Consider the following 18,964-nt stretch of genomic DNA (forward strand, 5'->3'; position numbering starts at 1 on the left):
AATAATATGTAAGAAAAAAAAAAGGTGTGCTGATTTATGTGCAGGCAATATTTTTCAGTGGCAGCTCACAAGTAGATTATGCTGCTGTCATTTTAGCTCTTGTGAAATCCAATTTCTCTGTGTGCAATATGAAGCATGTCCTATGGGCCTTGGTGCCACCGTACCACACCTAATACAGCGCTTGATGAGATTTGCATGCAAGCTCAAGCATCAATTTCCCTGGTGTGTTTGGTGGAGATTTCAATATTCTAATGCTGGTTTCTCTGCTTTCTTTCTAGGATGTGCCTTTGTCAAGTATTCCTCTCATGCAGAAGCACAGGCAGCCATTAATGCATTACATGGATCCCAGACCATGCCAGTAAGTTGTTGGACAATCACTTAATGTTCTTTATTATCATCATAACACATTCATCACAAGGTGTATGCAATAAGAGTGCAAAATTGCACATTTGGGACTTGATGCTGTCTTGGTGTACTGTTTATGTGTAAGAGTAAAAAAAGCCACCAGCATTCACCATTGATAAATTTGTGATATGGTGCAATTAGTTGATAAGTGTCTTTTACCTTATATGGTGAAAAGTAACCATTGCTGTTTCTGCATAGAGATTCTCAAGCATTATACTATGTAAGCTCAGTTTATTAAGTAAGCAGTAAAGGCTAAGAAGATAGAGTGCATTATTAATCACAGTTTTTAGAATGTCTGGTCCTAATGATTTCAGTGTACTGGTAATTTCTGGTGCTATATGATGTATCATGTGGAATTCATTGAAAAGACAATGGAATAAAGGAAGCAATATTCAGAAAAAAACATTGTTTGCCACAATGTATACACAGTTCACTGATTCTTTGAACTATAATTGCTATTTAGGTAATACCAGGACCTCTACAAAAGGTTTCTAGCAACTGTGTGTAGTCTTTAGATCAGCTCGCTTCTAGTGCATTCAGCCAATTGTAGTTGACATCCAATCTCAACAGTCTTCTCAAATGGAGACTGCTATTGGTGATCCCCTTCCAGGGCTGCTATCTTGCAGTGTTGGGGGCCCTGTATCAGGATAACCTTGATGTTTTCACAACTATCCATGTTCTTGGCCATATTCTCAGTGTGTTTGGCCCTGAACATGAATGGGAGAAGATTTGTAGAGAATATTGTACTGCTGTTGTAGCATATGCAAATTTGCATCATCAAGTGGCGCGATAATGGTGTCAGCTTGCAGCAGATGAGGTCTCTCACCTTGATGCAAAATTTGCATGACTTTGATGGGAATAATACATGTGGTTAATTTTGCTTTGTTTTTCCATTTTGTTTTTAGTATCAAGATACAGAAAATATATTTGGTAAAAAATGCTGCACAACCTGGTGATAGAATCAAAATATTTTTGTTCTTGTTCTTATTTGCCCTCTGTCCATTTTACCGGGCTCCTCCATTTTAGAATGTTTGTTATGCCAGATTTGTTCTCCTCTTGTGGTGCGTTTGTGTGTTGTTATTGGCAGATGTTGTCTTGTACATATACTCTAGTCACATGATGATCACTGTGATTGTAGCGTCTTTACTTGTCATGTTAATGTTGTCAGGTACTTTAAGTTCATTTATAGTGTCATGTTAACATCAAAGACTAGCTGTGAACATTAGAAAATTCAATTTGTACAGTTAAATATATCTGTTCAAAGAGGTATAATACAGAAATCAGAAGAGTCTGTACAGTAATAGGATGTAGAGCCATGTTGCTAAATGTAGCATATATTAAAACCTATAGTAATGTTAACGAATGAGCAGTAAAGCTATAGATGATATTCTCTCCTAATAGTATCCATATATTTCAAGAGCATTCATGATTATATCATTTTAAAACTTTACACTAATATTTAAAGGAAATGTATAGGGTAGGAGGGTGCCAGCTTTATATCAGGTGCTGTGGGTGGGGTGTGATTGTGTTTGCCCCAATTGTGCTCAGATGTGAACAGGTCTGATTGCTGCCAAATATCAGTGCCTACAGCCCAAAGAGAGGCGGGTGGCTTGAAAGAAATTTTTAGTGAATTTTGTATGTAAAAGATATCAGTCTAAGGCCGACTGCGTACAGTGGTCTTGATGGTTTAAATGGTTGATAATGACAAGTAAAGTGAATCTGCTGGTTTCAGAGCATCTGCTACTATAGGATGTCTATGTTGAGTTTAAACATTTCACTTTCTGTCAGATGACTCAGATGTGATCACCTTTGCTCACACATTTTTCTTGTGAAAGGATACATTGGTGATAAGTTGGGATATGTTTTTTGCTTAACCTTATGTTTTTAAGCTCATCTTGGAATTAGATACAGAGAATTGAGTGATGAATTTTAATGGTGACAAAACGAGCAGAAAACATTATACTAGAAAAGGGTTGACAAAGTCATTTTGTTTGATTACGGATTTGACACTAAGGCACCAATCATTTAACTGCTGCTCAAATGTTTAGTAGCGTTACAGCCCAATGCATGCATTTGAAGGTTAAAATTGTAATTTATATTCATGCTCAGTTAGATTCTTGGGCGTCTCAGGAAAGGCAAATTTGAAATCAATGCCCTTTTGTCACACACATCATTAAGCCAAGTGCAATTACTCCCAAGCCACTGTTATGTGCAGCTTACATTCATCAGGAGATATGCAGCCATTAGGGATAGGCTTTATGGGATAGCCCTCAAAATGGCTCCAGTTGTCATTACTGTGCTCCCAACTAGAAGAGATAAACTAGTAAAGTATCTTACAGTGTTAGGAAGCAGCCAGGCTACAAGCAAGATCTAATGATTGCGTTGCCAAAATAATTACGTGATATTTCTAGTCATCATGCCACATCATCATGCATATGTGAATGCCTCCAATACACAAATATTCCTCTTCTGACATATTACTACAGACAGATGATGAAAGCACAGCTTAGTTCTCAAATTATGTCCACCGTTTGCTTCAGTTGGTGCCATAAAGCACATGATCTACTGACACTGGAGCAATAAATCAGTTGCACAATATCCTCTAAACGTCCATAAAGAAACTAAGCAGGTTTAATTGATTGGTATCATTAATAGCCACCAGGTCATACAATGGTTTTGTAATTTCCTTTAAGAATATATGAAATCTAGATGATTCAGCCCAAAGAAAAAATAATTACTTTCAGCTTCAGTGAAATCAGGACAAACAAAAAATGATTGTATAAAGTGGTGTAGAAGGTACCATTACCCTGAATGAATATTCTGGCCAAGGGACATATTACCAAGAGATTGGGAATATTGCTGGTGTTTTTGTAATTAGCGAAGTTTTGAAATGAGATTGATTTCTTGTGGAGTTATGAGCAAACTATTGACAAAAGTCTAAATGCAGAGAAGTTTTGCCACTTGAACCCCATTGAATTGGATTTATAGGGATAGTGTTCTGAAAGTGGGATTGAATCGTATTCCAAAATTATCGACAAGAAAAGGTTTGGTTATGGAAATAATGCGTCTCCATGGAAATTAATTGTATTCTTGTCAACTGTGAGGTTTATTAATGTGCATATACCCAGAGCAGGCTGACATTTTTCAAACTTTCATTACATCTGCAGAACATATCTCTTTATTCCACGCAGATTTGGCGGTAATTGCATTTTGATAGATTGCTTTTGATATTCATCTCAATTTAATTGAAAGTGGTAGTATCGCTGCAACACAGCACTCTCATTAGAGCTGCTTCAGCATAGTAGACCTGACTAACCAAAGAGGAATGGATCCATCTCAATGTTCCAGTGCTTTTTTGTGTTTTCATTAGTGCGTATGGATATGATCAGCTCAGATGCTGTTTGTATTGTGGTGTTTTAACACTTTTCAAGCGTGAACTGTGCTGGCATATTAACTTGGTCTGACTGCTTGTGATGCCTGTTAACGCAATATTGGAAACTTGGCTATTGTTATTCTCCCACTGTAACCTTGGGTTCATATTCTGAAAGGTCAGAGGGAGTGTTACAGCAACTCTCAGGGGGGACATTCGATAGGCTCCTGGGATGATGAATTAAGAACAGTTTTCCCTATGAAATGAGCGTTTTGAGTCATTTTTATTCAAATGAGTTGCAGTGGATAGTGAACAGTTCCACTCCGGTTGCCTGAAATCTGAACAGTTTCACTTCTTCATTTTACCAGAGGACACCTTCCTGCCAAGACCTTAACTGCTGCACTGAGCTTTTTTTCCATTAATATACAAAAGATCTGGTTCTTTGTTTGAACCACATCGATTAAGGGCCAGGATTGATCACCCTATTTGTGCAAGATCTGACAAAGGCTTTCTCTATTAATCTTGGATCAGCAATTTGAATTAAAACATTTGGACGAAACAGACAGAGAAAAACGTTGATGGCTAGATCAGAATATGGGCAACTCAGATCAGGACAACAGTAGTACCACGGCAACTAAACCTGCAGAAAAAACTACTGAGTCTACTACAAAAACTACAGAAAAGGTTTGTAGGGTCATGTACTGACTCAGGAAGGAACTCCTGGATTCAGCAGGTGTTCAAGTTTGACATGTTTTTAGGGAAGGTTTGAGTTTTTTTTTCTGCATAGGAAGTGTTGAAGTTTTAGTTCCAAAGTTTTATCCCAGAATGGGTATCTAGAACTTCTACTTATGTTATTATGTCTGTATGGTTGGTTTCTAGAAACTTACCATGATTTTTAGATATTTCTCTGGTAGGATTGCTTTATCACTTATAAGAAATTTACACAAATATGAATCAGAGCACTGCGATTGTTAGGTCTTGTGTAAGAAATGAAGAGTTGAGATATAGACATAATATGGATAATTAGATTTTGGATTTTTAGAAGATTGTTTTTTTCATCTTTGCCATAAAATTTCAATCATGTTTGTAATTAGGGGAAATTCACATTTGTTACCAATGACAGTATCAGCAGAAAGCATGTCAGAAGATACCAGAGTGGGAGAACCTGTCTTGTGGCAAGATCTTTATGTCATTTCTAAAGCTGATTATCAAGATCAGCCAGTTTGAGTGTACAGTAAGATTTCAATTCCCATGTATATTGATCCAGTGAAAGATGGCCATGTTCTCCTTTGATGTTCCAGGGTGCATCCTCCAGTATTGTTGTGAAATTTGCAGACACGGAGAAGGAACGGCAACTACGTAAAATGCAGCAGATGGCAGGAAACTTGGGGTTGCTGAACCCTTTCGCTCTCACACATGCGTACGGGGCTTATTCACAAGTGAACGTAAGTGCACTCTGTATTTCTCTCTCTGTTTTAATTAAGCTGTTGGTTTAATTTATTTTTTTATTTTTTTTTGTAGATGGTAAATTTAAAAGCTTTATTCAAGATAATTCTTCCTAAATTGCATTATTTTTCTTTTTTATTGATAGAAAAATATACCATTATACTGAAAGTCATTCCTTTTCACTTCTCTTAGAAAATGTAAAAAATTAGTAGACAGTATATTTGTAATAACTTTAATTTCATTTTTTGTTTTATTTAATCAATGGGTTTTGGACAAATGCCAAAATGCTTACTGCTGTGGCTGATTCAATACAGACTGAAAATGAGAAATTGATTATTTTTGCTCCAGTATGTGACAAGCTTTGAGTTCTGGAATAACAACACATCTACTTGAACTTAAAAACTCTGGAACAAAATTGCGTTATATTACTCAAGGTGCTGTTCCAAAGGAAAAAAAAACAGTGCTTGTGGACATCATAAAATCCTTTGATCTGTTGTGAAATGTATAAGGATATGCTAATATATTAATAGAATCCATTCTGGTACCATCAGTTTTCCTGTAAAGTACAACATACAGAAAACTTTATATATAAATGTGGACTACAAATGATAAGGTTGATATAGATTTTCACTGCCTTGGCCAACAAGCTCCAGTTCAGAAATTTTCATGTAATTTTTGCTCTAAATCCCCCTCGACACAGAGTTCTGTTAAACTTCCTGACAGTGTTGGAATTGGATTTAGTGTTCTGTACACTCCCAAACTACCACTTATTGGCAGGGGGATGGCAGATGACATAGATTGTCAAATTTGAAAGGAAAAGTTAATTAGTTTGTTAGTGATTTTTGCTTTGTTTAGTGGCATCTAATTGTGGCAGCCCTGTCAGTGGAATGGCTCAATTTGTAGTCAGTAATTTCTCATCAGCTTCTCTGCCCTTTCATGTAGATAAATGCTTAGCTTAATGTCAGACATAATTTTTCTATACATGTGGCATTTAAGGAATATTTTTTTACATTCCAAAAAGAAAATCAGTTTGTTTCAGAAGAATTTTTGTTTAAATTTTTGTTCATTCATTTGTGCTGCTGAACAAATTTGACAAGGCAGTTAATGAAATCATTCAGCTTCCTATTGCATCTCTTTTATCTGAGCAAGTGGGATGAGAGAGATATCCCAACCCAGCAAATTATACATATGGAAATACATCAAGGTCTGTGTTATCTGCAGCATATTTCCCTCATGCAATTCTTTTGAGTGGAGTCTAATTGGAGGGAGTGGAGAGTGGAGATAGCAGTCAGTCTTTGTTGAATCCTCTGATGCTCATAGGAGCCAGCTAATGGAAACATCAATAATTTGCCACTTCAGACAGAATAATTTGAAATTCATGCCTTTGGAAACCAGAATACATTTCCATTTTTCAACCAAGGTTACTGTTGTTTTAGCTAATGCAGCAGCAAGCGGCGATCATGGCTGCAGCAGCAGCACAGGGCAGTGCATACATTAATCCTGTCACATCGTTGACACACCTGGGCCAAGTGGGAACATTACCAAATGGGATCTCTCCGCAGGCAATGGCACAAGCAGGTAAATAGATATGGAGCACTTTGGAGTGATGGTATTTTATCATAATTATCTTATTGTTTTTGCTTTAATTGTTGTAAATTTGGTTGGAATTGTTGTGGATACAGGGATTATTATTATTTATTTATATTTTGGTATGTTTGATGTATAAGTAATGGGTATTGGTGGAACAAAAAAAAACTATTAAAGGCACTTCCATGAGAATGAGGTAGTTAATGAAGTTGGGGGGCAAAAATAACAAGAACTGAGAATTAATTACAAAATATACATTCAGCTACTTAATTTCGTGAAAGAAATGCTAGAGTTGCTAAAAATGATTAGTTAAAAATATGTGTGTGTGTGGCTTGCAGCTTGGATAAGATTAAACAAAATTGCACTCTTAGAAATCTTGCTGTGGGTGACAATCAGAAATGGGAACCTGATATGTTGCCTTTGATCTCAGAGATCAAGGAGTAAACTAAAATGGCACCTATTATCACACTAAATTAGACCAAGAATTAAACTAAAAAGTCTATTATTTGTCAAACTACTGATTTTTTTCTTTAGAATTTTGGGTTACAATAGGTAAATATTCTTTGACCAAATGGAGTTTTTTTTCTTCATTAGCAGATTTTGATCAATTTTGATCAAATATAGAAGTTGGTGTATAGAACAAATGAAATATCTTAGACTGATTTCCTTTTGATAATCACAGAGGTGGTCATGCAAAAATAAAACAAAAGTAAATTCGCCTGGTACCAACAGTTATATTTTTTTCTGTGTAGTTCAGCATACAGACAGGCTTGTACACTCTAATTAGTCCTTTGTCTGGCCAGCAATAAAGGGATTTAATGGCAGCGGCCAGGCACTTCTCCTTCAATTTCATTAAAGAGAATCAAGCTATTACTTTGGTGAGGAAATAAAGGTACTTCCTCTACCATCATGGCTTCCTGAAATGGACCTGAGAGCAGCATTCACGTCTGATTAATCTTCATGCATTCCTATTACAGTGGCTTTTGTTGATAACAATTTTTATGAATCTGGAAGCAAATTGAATTTTGAAGCAAATATCCCAGTGTGGTATATTTTTGTGCTCTTTAATCTGAAAACAGCCACTTGCTAGGTATTAAAAACAACATATTTGTAAGTTACAGAAAAATAAATTTCACCACATCTTTTGACATTTTCTTGCATGTTTTCCAAATGAATTCATTTACCCTGTATGCATTCTTCGGTAATTCAGTTATAAGGATGGTTGAACATTTTGAAAGATTACTTTTAGTTTAAATCTTATAACTGTTACAGTAAATGCTCTGGATGTTTTTACATTCAGTTATCTGAAACCATAATTTTTGAAAATGCCTTTGATTTGAATTTAGAAATTAAGCTCAGTAAGCAAATTGTGTAGACTTTTGATTGTTATTGTGACTTAAGATTAATATTTTTGAGCAGCGCAAGTATCATTTTTGACTTTAACAAAAATTTTATTCCTTCATAATGTGAAATACTCAGAGACTGGTAGGCTTTTACAGTGAATGAGATTTTTTATTTGATTCTTTCTCTCTGTAGATTGAGAAACATTAGCAAGGCTATATTTCTTGGTACAATGCACAGTTACTTATTCATTGTAGCATAACTGTTCCATTGGGATAGCTTCTATTTTACCAATTTCACATTATTTATAGAGATCTTGGGTGGAAATTCCTTTTCAATGTTTAGAAAAATCTCCGTATTTCATGCCAAGAAAAGTAATCTCTCTTAGATTATTCCCTTAGGGAGCTATAAAACAGCATAACTCTGATGTGACGGACTTTAATCTTCTTCTTGTTCAGCAATCTGGCCTTAGAGTTATCACAAAAATGGGCACTGTGTAATGAGAATTTTACGTGCCAGAAATGTCAGAAAACTACTGCAACAGAATCTTCCAGTCTTTACACATATCAGATAGGTTTTTTCTCAATTCTCATTTGTGGAAATATTTATGAAAGCTAATGGACTAGGGGCATGGTGTAGCCTTCTAATCAGTACTCTAAGTTATTCCCCATAGGAACAAAGGATTGCATGCGGAGAATGCAATCTGGAAAATCAAGATTCTTGGGAACTTGAAAAGCTTGCAATTCCATTTCTTTTTTTGTTCATCCAAAAAACAACAGCACATTTTCATGCTTTAAATCCTTTAATTAGATATAATGACAACGTTGCATGTCTGTGTTTTTTTTAGCATGATTATTTCAAGTCTTAAGAACCTGCATGACAGTGAGTATGTCCATTTGCATATTGAAGCTTTAGAGAGTTCCAGAAGTTTGCCACATGCAGTAAAAGAAAGACGTCTGCGTTTGGTGTTGTGTCAAACCACGTGCACCACTGGCTAGCTGTCACATAATGCCCCTCTCATTTCTCCGCCTTCTAGGTTCTGGATTGGTTCCCGTGACAACAGCGACTGCTGTGAACGGAGGTCCACCAACCATGCTGTCGCCCACTGTTGCCTTTGCTGCTGTTCCTACATCCAATGGACCAGATATTTACCCTAATGGCATACCACAGTATGCGGCAGGTCAGAATGGTTGGTTTTTGATCTGTTTGTCTGGATATTTATGTGGATTTATTTTTGATTGTTTGACATGGTGTATTTTGTGAGACTTTTTAATGGCATTTCTGTGTGTAGTTCCAAAGAGCCTGAATAGCAGTAACAGCTAGGGGGGATTTTTCAAAATTAAGAGATCAGATAGACCAATTATGAATGCACCACCTTGGCTTTTACTTAAAAGTATTTTCTAAAATTTGTTTGCTGTTCAGGCACTTACATTTTTCCATGCAGTGTAATTTGTGACCTTTTTGGGAGAGTTTGGCTGCTTTACTTACTCAACCTAAATGTAGAATTCACAGGTGATATACGATACAGATAGTAAGCAATTTGTAATAAAAAAATTAGGCTATTTTACCTTTGACACTAAACATTTTGGTTATGGGTTTCATGGAAAGTAATAAATTTGGGTGTTGGGAATTGTTTACTTGGTGTTTTCCTATGCATGCTGATGGATTAACTTTTAACCTTGAAATGGCCTTGGTAATCTTAAGGTCATATTCAAGGTCTTTGGCAATAATAATAATAAAGGGATTATCAGAGTATGTATTGTTTCATTACTGGCATTGTTGTAACTATGAGTGTTCTCAGTTTTTAAGGATATTAATATGCACATTTTCTTTTATCCACAAAACTTTCGAGAAGCTCAGGAATAAGCACAGGGGGGAAAATGAGAACTTGCTAGTAGAAAATAGTAATTAACTAACTTGCAGTTCTCTATTTTTTCTTCAATATTGCTCAGATCTACTCAGTTCCAGTATATCTTGATCTGAGTTTTTCCAATGGTTGTCTTTTGCAGTTCCCCCTTCCCATCCTGGTGACCCCTTGCAGCCCGTGTACACAGGAGTTCACCCACAGTATGGCGGAATAGGTGTGGACGCTATAGCTTTTTACTGCATGTCTGCATGGGTCATGTTTACTCTATTAGATCTTTTGTATTTTATCATTACCACATCTGGAGTACTGGGATATGTCTGCTTTAATAAAAACATCACCAAAATATTGGAATTTTTTATATTCGTAACACGATTTAAATATACCTGAAATTTATTGTTTGTGATTTTTGTTTTCAATTTCAAGTCATTGCTCCAGGTATGGATAATGTTGCTGTAGAGTATTTTTGAATGTGAAACAGTTTTAGTCCAAAGAAAATGTCTCTTGCAAGATTTATATTTTAATGATATATGCCATTACAAAATAGTTTTTGCTCTTAACTAATCAAATGATATGAAGAGAAAAATGAAAAAAACTGTATTAGGCAATTTTCTTGGACTTCAGAAACTGTCATAGATACAATGTATGTACCAGTATGTTTTACCAAATTCTTTATTCTGATTACTGGACGTATTTACATGTGTACTTTATATTGTGTATTTTCATGGACTGCTTCATTTGTCTTTATGCAGATTCTTCATATGTTCTTGAATTATCAGCATTATTTTACTAAGTCATATACAGGGATTCTTTATCTTTCAGAGCTAAAAAGAAACTAATATTTAATTAATTGGAAAAAACTCAAATATAACAAGGAAATTAAGCTTCTTTGTTTATAAATCTCAATGAAAGATTTTGATAATTGATATACATTTTTGATGAAACAGTTCTTATCAAAATTAAACCAAAAGCTCACTGATATGGCTATATGGCAAATGTTTTACTGCTATTTTGATATTAAGATTTAATACATCTAAAAAGAAACATACTGCACTAGTTATTATCTCATGTCATGTTTGCTGCTGTGGTTGGATACAGCCTACAGCTTCATATATCCTATCATTAAATATGTATGTTGTCATGTCAGCAGCTGGAGTGACAGTAAATAAAACATGGATTATAGTTTCTCTTACTCTATAATTGAATGATTTTAAACTAAGGTCAGCAGAGTCCTACATTAACTGTTGTCAGTTTGAGAGAACTCTTACGTAAATTATTCACAAATTCTGCATTAATAATTCAAAAAGACCAGCATTACATTGTAACTAAGTAAAACCAAAAATCTATAAGATGGTGAATTTTGGCCTCATCATGAATCACTGCCATCATATAAGTTGCATGCTTCATGTTGTGTAAAGCTTGATGAAGAATGTGTCATACATGTCATGTCTTCTCGGAACAAAAATATTCGAATGCATTCAGTGTAATGCATTACAAAATGTTTGACAACCACACACAAAAAGGAAAGGATGTCATTATTTCTTTGTGGTCAGATTTCTGTACTAAAATCAGGATATCCACTCTTTGTTATTTTGAAAACCATTTATATTTCCTTCCATGCATGTACAACTGTGACTTCCTGAAATCATAAACCAGCTTTTGTATGTAACTGTTAAGTAAAACAGATACCATAAACATGTACAACAGATATGTGACAAAATGAAAACATCATTCACAAACATTTTTCCGTACACATTTTTTTATTAAAACTATATTATTTGTTTAATCACTTTTTTCCAGCTTACCCAGCTGCGTACGCTGCAGGTCAGTTCCAACAAGTTCTTGCTCAGCACCCCGCCATTGCAGTCCAAGCACAAAAAGAAGGTATGTTCTTTCTTCTATGACCAGCATATATATACTGTAATCACACAGTCTGTGGATGTAATAAGTGTTAGAACTTGAGCCATTTCTGACCGTTCTGGACAGTAGTGTTCTGTGGACCTTTTGCAGCCATGTTTATACAGCATGTAGGGAAATGCTCATAACTCTGATCTCGAAATATTGATTCAAGTGACAAGGTACCTTGAAACAATGATTTATAGATAAGAATATGCCAGACATCAAAATGCTCTTAGTGTGTAGCAATACTGGAAAGGCAAAAATGGCTTGAGAAAGACTTTTTCATGTAATGCACTTTAGCACATTGTCAAAACATTTTTCATTTCATGAAATTTTTTTCCAGGATATTCAACTCCAGCCCAAGCGTATGACAATTGATTAATTTTGGTTTATTGTCATACTTTTGTGAACACACATAGAGCCAGTCAAGATATTTGTCACAAAAATATTTGGCTTATATATTTAGTTATTATCTTAAGATACAATTAAAACAAAGGGCATATCAGCATTGTTTTTGTTAGCTTACACCAGGAGGAGGGATAAACCTTTCAGATCATAAGGTGAAAAACATGCAAAATATTTAACAAAAAGATGTGTTCATTTCATTATTAGGCTACAGTGTGTTGACAAACGGTAAGCATATGCTTGCTCACGTTTGATACATGTGCGTGCGTTACTGCATTTCAGTTGTGCACGCCTGTGTGTCATATCAGTCTGTTGGTTGGCGGTCAGTCAAGTCAGTGACGTGGTGTGAGTGTGTTCTTGTCTTGGCTGTTTTAGGTCAGGATCCCTACAATGCCAACGTGTATATGTACCCTGTTGTTGCCCAGCCTGCCAGTGAGAAAGAGCACACCCCAGGCTCCATGCCTGTTGGTACGTAACTATGACAACTATTCCACTACACCAATTACTCCTCTGTTTTCACCACTAGGGGGTGGATCAGGACAGCATTCTTATTTCAACCTTTCATTCAAAATTTCGCTTTTCAAGAGTAAGGTTTTTAAATCAAAATGACCAAGACCTATTGAAATATTCAGATATTTCCAATCAACTTGTGTAAGAGAGAATGTCTAGATCCAGTCCCTGTTCTTCATACCTTCTCCACAACTTGTATTATCCTCGACTGGGGCTACCAATAAAATGGCATGTTTCTTGGAACATGGAGACATCAATCACCAGAGATGAATGTTTTGGATCAGTCACACTATTTATCGATTCATAAACATTTTGCAGATGTTGGTTTTATTTATTGATAGACAGAAAGGGGCCATCATTTTTTTCTTTTGATGATCGAAAGCTTTCTGAGATGGAAACATGATGAATATTTCATGCTTTGATGAATAATTTTGGAAATGGAGTGTTAACCATTGAGCATTTTGCTACTTTAATTGTTAACCTATATGTTAATTGATGCCTCCCTGCCCAAACAGTCAGATGGCAAATTAGATAACTTCTTGCTTGCTTGATGACAACTACAAGACAAAACTTCTTATTCAAGAACACTCCAGATTTGGTATTAAAATATCTTAAAACATTAAGTTGTCAGTCAGTCTATCTTAGTTTATTATGAAAAAAGAATTTAGAGACTTTAGAATTTTTAGACTCACTAATGCAACCTACTTTTGATGCCCTCGATGAGGATATATTGCAAAATTGTGGAGAATGCCTTATGTAGTAAAATATCCCTGACCTTCAGACCCATTGCATGCTGGGATTACCCACCCAGGTCAACAAGAATTTGAAAGAAGATTTGGAAATAGGACGGGTAAGATATTTCTGTGTTGTAGTATATTTGCTGGGTTATTGTACACAAGTTTTTTTTCTTGGCAAGGGGGGGGGGTATCTATGGGATATTAAATAACAAAAAAAGAGGAAAAAGGCAGTTTTATACTTGATATCATCTCTCTTTAATAACAATAAAAGTAGCACTGGCCCTAATCGAAACACTGGACCCAAATAAAGACCAACATGTATAATATAACATGCAATATTTGCATTAATCAAACTAAAAAGGTAAGTTAATAAATTAGATATCATTTCATTGTATTGTATTTCTACTTATTGCATGGCTGCTTTCTACAGATATTAATTACAGTAATTTTATGTTTTTTGTTATTGTAGTTTTTGGCATGTTTTTTTTTTTTCTTCTGAGAAGAAAGTCGATTACTGTATTGTTCTCCTCAGCTCTGAATAAGTATGTTTTAACATTTAAAGGTTTGCATTGAAAATACATATAATGTTACACTGCCACATTATACTGCCTTCTTTATGTCATTTTAACATCGAGCATTATATTGAAGCGATATATAGCAGTAATTGTACCTTCCAATATGGGTCTCAGTAGTTTGTTACTAAATTGAATAAAACATCCCTGTGAGATTTGAGATGCTCAAGCTGTCTATTTTTATGTAACCACAGCACATACCTACAAAAACTAAAAATTGCAGGGTAAGGTGGACACATGGAGTTGGTCTGAGTCCTTGTTTGACCTAATCTTTACAGGTATTAATACATTACATAATGTGGACAGAGATACACACTACTCATCACGTAGGTGTGAACTTGTCTTCCTGGAGAAATGCTAAGGATATGTTGAGTGATGAACGCATTTTGCCTGATCATCTCAAATCTGACAGGGGTGTTTCAATTCTGTACCAAACTACAGAGACTGTCAGAGTTAAAAGTACCAAAGAATTGATACATTTCTTTTCTCCCACAGTGCAATTCATCTAAAAAGTATAAGTCTACAGATCTTTTTTGGTTTAAACATGTTTCAATTCACAAACTAATTGCTGATGTAGCATTTGAAAAAAAGGGACAAAAAATGATAACAAGTGTAGCCATTTTGTTCAATACCTTGGAGATCAGGTGGCCTTAACGCTATGGCTTTTATTGATTCTGTCTGGCATTCTCTATCACATTAAAACTGCATTTGCTTAATGTACCACATAGTATTAGATATTTGCAACATCTAATGTGCCTTGTGGGTGCAACTGGTCTATACAGAGAAAGATTATGCACAATCTTGGAGTTTTAAGGGGAATTACTCAGAACTACTAGGGCATTAGGTAGAGATTATAATTCCCATAAATTCATCAAAAGTCATTGATTTTTTTCTGTTTGTCTCACATATCCATCTGATGCCCTTTCAGCTTTATGGTCTCCCCGATGAAGGGTCATCCATTTCTATTAACTTCGGATCAATACATAACTCATTTCTTGGGAATATTGGAAACCATGTTCCTTCACGTGGAGGTCCATTTGGCACATAGAAAGTGTTTGGCACCCTGACAAGCCATATTACACATCAACACAAATGGAAATGACATGGAACTTGACAAGTAGTACTGTCTACATTATAATACCACTCTAATTTCCTGGAGTCAATTTACTATACACTTTGGTTGCATTTTCTAAAAGTCTTAATTGAATATAGCCAGTGTTAAGTGCATCTGCGTGAATTGCATTGGCAGTGTTTTAAAGCAAGTTCTTTGGTTTCCTATGAAAGATTAATGTAAATGGGTCCCTGTGATGTTCGCAACTAATCAAAACCCTCCGCGCGGTACCATTCTGATGACATTTCAGGCGACTCCCTAGGACTTGTCACATTACCAGTATTCCATTTCTTGAGCAAAGCAAAATGTATCATTTACATTTCTCTTTGGATTATAAATGTGTAAACACAGTAACAAACACCAGTGGCATTCTGAGGAAGGGTAGGAATAAGGAAGAGATGTACTTTGTCTTGTGACCTTCTTACGTTCTGGAACTTCTGTAAATGAGTGCTTAAATCAAGTAATAAAAATCAGTTTTAAAACACAATTAAATAACTGGTCAATAAATGAAGCAAAGAAATATATAATTTAAATAAAATGTATTAAAAATCTTTTACTCTGCTTGAAATATATTTAAAAACAAGTAAATGTATAGAGGCCATCCCCTTTTTGATAGTCCTTGTTCATTATCTCATTATCTGCTGCCTTTAACTTGCTGTTTTTGTCCTCTATACTTTTTAATGGAAAAAGTTTAAGTAAAATTTATAATCTGTAAAAAATTACCTGTAGCAGTACTACCATTTTTTCCCTGCAAGTAAGACAACAAACCATAGAATCCTAAGAGAAGAACATCAAATTAAAGTCTTATTTTCATTGTATTTTAAAACTTCTTCCAGGGCCAGAAGGCTGTAACTTATTCATCTACCATCTTCCCCAAGAATTTGGTGATGCCGAGCTAGCGCAGATGTTTATGCCGTTTGGTAACGTGATCAGCGCTAAAGTGTACGTGGATCGTGCAACCAATCAGAGCAAGTGTTTTGGTAAGTTTTGGGGAAAATATTCTTGGAAAAGGGTTGTTAAATTTTTGCTAAATATATGATAAATATTTGGATAGAGGGGTAGTTAAATAATGATTGTTGAAGAACTCATTGAATTTCATTTCAGACTGGTTAAAAAATAGAGCATACTTTTGAAATTTGAAAGATTACTTCAGGTGAAAATTTAATTGTGTCTCTCATTTGATACCATGTGTAGTTGTTTGGGGTTAATGAATTTCAAATGAAAAGGGCTGTTTTTAAGCAAGGATGCATCCAATAACCAGATAGAAGGCATTTTTAAAGATTCATTCCATATTTTAAAGGTTCTCTAATAAACTTCTTTCATAAAATGTGACAGTGCAAACTCAATGTTATTTGTGTGTTGTCACACTAATTCTGCCACCTCTGGAGTTCTGTGCATTGTTAATTATCACATAAAAATGCACAACTAAGATTATGAAAAGAAAACATTGTTCTTAAACAACAATTTTGCATGACATGACAGACCCAAAATCTTCAACGGTAGATTCAAAAACCTTAATTATCAGCCTTGGACTTGGAGTTTCTAAATTAATTTCATTATCTTCATTGTTTTCAATATCAACTTCTGTAGAACACAAAATGCCAGTATCTCATACCCATAATTCTGATGGTATATTTATTGCCTTGGTCAGGTTTTGTGAGCTTTGATAATCCCACAAGTGCCCAGGCTGCCATCCAGGCTATGAATGGTTTCCAGATTGGAATGAAACGCCTGAAAGTGCAGCTTAAACGACCCAAGGATGCCAATCGCCCATATTAGGAAGCAGACAAAAATTGATTGGTAAGTTTTCACATGACCCAGATGAGGGGTTGCCTGTGGGCCTCATGTACTCTATGGAATATGCTCAAGTTTGGATTTTTGTCCAGTAAATTGAGTTCTGTGTATTTTTAACAAATTAGATAAAAAAATTGGGAAATTTTGTCATTACATAGTTAATGAACTTTTTAAAGAAATTACATGGATTTTTCCATCAGTGCTTTCTCCAAATTTAACCTAAAATTCTGCTTCCTGTGTGCATCCCTGTGGAAGGCTTGTACGTAATTCTGTTAATGCAGTAGATCTTTAGGGCAAAAAGACTTGGTTTTGGTCATATCAGGGCCTACTCATCCCCTATGTCATGTGCGGGAACAGTCTCAAAGAGGATATTAGTTGCATTAAATTTCAATATTTCATGGATCAAAACAGAAATGTAGATACCTCTCTATTCAGGATTACCCTTCTCTTGTCTAAAGTCGCATTGAATTTGTATATTATATCACTGCTGAGTAAGATTAAGGAAAATGAAATGGAAATATTGACATTAAAGTACTATATTTATATATGATATTACATTAAATTAAGAATGTCTGTGTTTGGATGCATATTAATTAGCAATATTAATATCCATACTTCCAAATAGTGAATTTTATACATCTGTAATTCATGACTCTAAAATAGCATGGATCAGCTTCCTTTTGTCTTTCTAACTAACCAATCTATCTGATTTGAGAGTACAAGAAACATTTTTTCACATAAAAAATATAAAACATTCATATTCGTACTACTGCTGATGATTTTTTCTGATCTGCTGAAATCTTAGTTGATATATCACTCTCGCCTAATGTACTATGTTTGCACTTTGCTTCCATGGCAGACCTCGCAACAATTGCCATTGCTATGGCAACCCAATATGATTGGCAGCTGGTAAAATATATTCCGTAAGTTCTTGGTGTTCGGTGGCCAAGCAATTGAACTGAATGGTTTTATCGATATATATATATTTATTATTATTATTATTGCCATGTAACTTTAATGTTTTATTGATATTTTGACCTGCTGTGAGTTTGGGGACATTGTGGCTTATTTTGATCATTGTGTCAAAACATCCTTTTTTAATCATACTGTGAGCAGACATTTCACTACTTCTTCTCAACCTGTCACAATGTGGTAGAAAGGTTTTCATGCGATCCAATTTCTCCATCTGTCAATCAAGACCTGTTTTAGGCAGAATTGTCGTGAAGTGTGCATGAAGTCAATACCTTTTTGATGAATGTATACATGTGCCGTACTAGGAGAGAGTGCTGTTGTATCTTTACTTTAATTGTAGTAGTGGTATCATTTTCAGGGTTTACATGGGTGAATAGGTTTGAATTTTAAAAGAATGATATTTCACAACTTATGCTGTTGCAGGTGGTACTGAAATATTGATTAATTGATTTGGTTTAAAAAATTAAGTTGGGAAACTTTTTCAAAGATCTTGAATGAATGGATATCCATACCCATGTCTACCCTTCTCTAAATCAGCACAATCTTGAAGATTTTATAGAAAAAATATGTACTCGTTTTTTTAATACCTTGTCATAAAACTCTATCAACCAGTGTTCAAATTGGGGTTTTCATTTGCTCATTCCATTCATGACATATTTATTCTTTTGTCGCCTTTTTCTTTTTTGTCACAATTCAGATTTTGGTTCTTGGGGGGGCCATTTATTGAATTTTTACACAAAATCTTTAAAATATTGCCAGTATAATGCTACAAACTGTAAACCTTGTTTATGAGATACCATAATATTAAAATAGTGTGCATTTAAGTAGTTGGGGTGGGGGTACTTGCTTATCATGAGTTTAAACTTTATCATTCACAATCATAAACATAAATATTTCAAATTTCATTCCTGTGATGTTTGGTTACTGATACATTAATGTTAAATTGGCATT

General features: G+C 35.0%; 1 protein-coding gene and 2 long non-coding RNA genes across 15 annotated transcripts in view; 1 reads left to right on the forward strand and 2 right to left on the reverse strand.

Moving 5' to 3' along the window:
* The window catches only part of LOC106172442 (CUGBP Elav-like family member 3-A), an 82,576-nt gene that overhangs the window by 58,880 nt on the left and 4,732 nt on the right, over nt 1–18,964 (forward strand). For 2 of the 12 annotated variants that reach the window (XM_087003935.1, XM_087003941.1), the window contains 11 exons: nt 279–358; nt 869–892; nt 5,077–5,220; nt 6,658–6,799; nt 9,186–9,338; nt 10,159–10,230; nt 11,814–11,897; nt 12,693–12,785; nt 13,609–13,677; nt 16,084–16,227; nt 16,899–17,047. In XM_087003935.1, the coding sequence (XP_086860061.1) occupies nt 279–358; nt 869–892; nt 5,077–5,220; nt 6,658–6,799; nt 9,186–9,338; nt 10,159–10,230; nt 11,814–11,897; nt 12,693–12,785; nt 13,609–13,677; nt 16,084–16,227; nt 16,899–17,026 (1,133 nt within the window). In that variant the 3' untranslated portion in view covers nt 17,027–17,047. Of the gene's footprint in view, nt 1–278; nt 359–868; nt 893–5,076; nt 5,221–6,657; nt 6,800–9,185; nt 9,339–10,158; nt 10,231–11,813; nt 11,898–12,524; nt 12,546–12,692; nt 12,786–13,608; nt 13,678–16,083; nt 16,228–16,898; nt 17,048–17,900; nt 17,965–18,964 lie in introns of all 12 variants that reach the window. The other 10 variants (XM_087003937.1, XM_087003942.1, XR_015332778.1 and 7 more) reach the window with 9 other exon arrangements.
* LOC147763473 (uncharacterized) lies at nt 10,454–13,717 on the reverse strand. The gene is made up of 4 exons (XR_015332780.1): nt 13,533–13,717; nt 12,566–12,702; nt 11,819–12,095; nt 10,454–11,652 (listed from the first exon to the last, which is right to left on the reverse strand). It is a non-coding gene; the product is annotated as an uncharacterized LOC147763473 (long non-coding RNA).
* On the reverse strand, nt 14,744–16,030 carry LOC147763474 (uncharacterized). 2 transcript variants are annotated; one of them, XR_015332782.1, is made up of 2 exons: nt 15,971–16,030; nt 14,744–15,697 (listed from the first exon to the last, which is right to left on the reverse strand). It is a non-coding gene; the product is annotated as an uncharacterized LOC147763474 (long non-coding RNA). The 2 variants fall into 2 exon arrangements; XR_015332781.1 differs by having other exon boundaries at nt 14,744–15,684; nt 15,971–16,029.

Source organism: Lingula anatina, chromosome 2 (genome assembly GCF_051362555.1).
Source record: "Lingula anatina isolate TDL-2025a chromosome 2, LinAna3.0, whole genome shotgun sequence".
Taxonomy (NCBI): Eukaryota; Metazoa; Brachiopoda; class Lingulata; order Lingulida; family Lingulidae; genus Lingula; species Lingula anatina.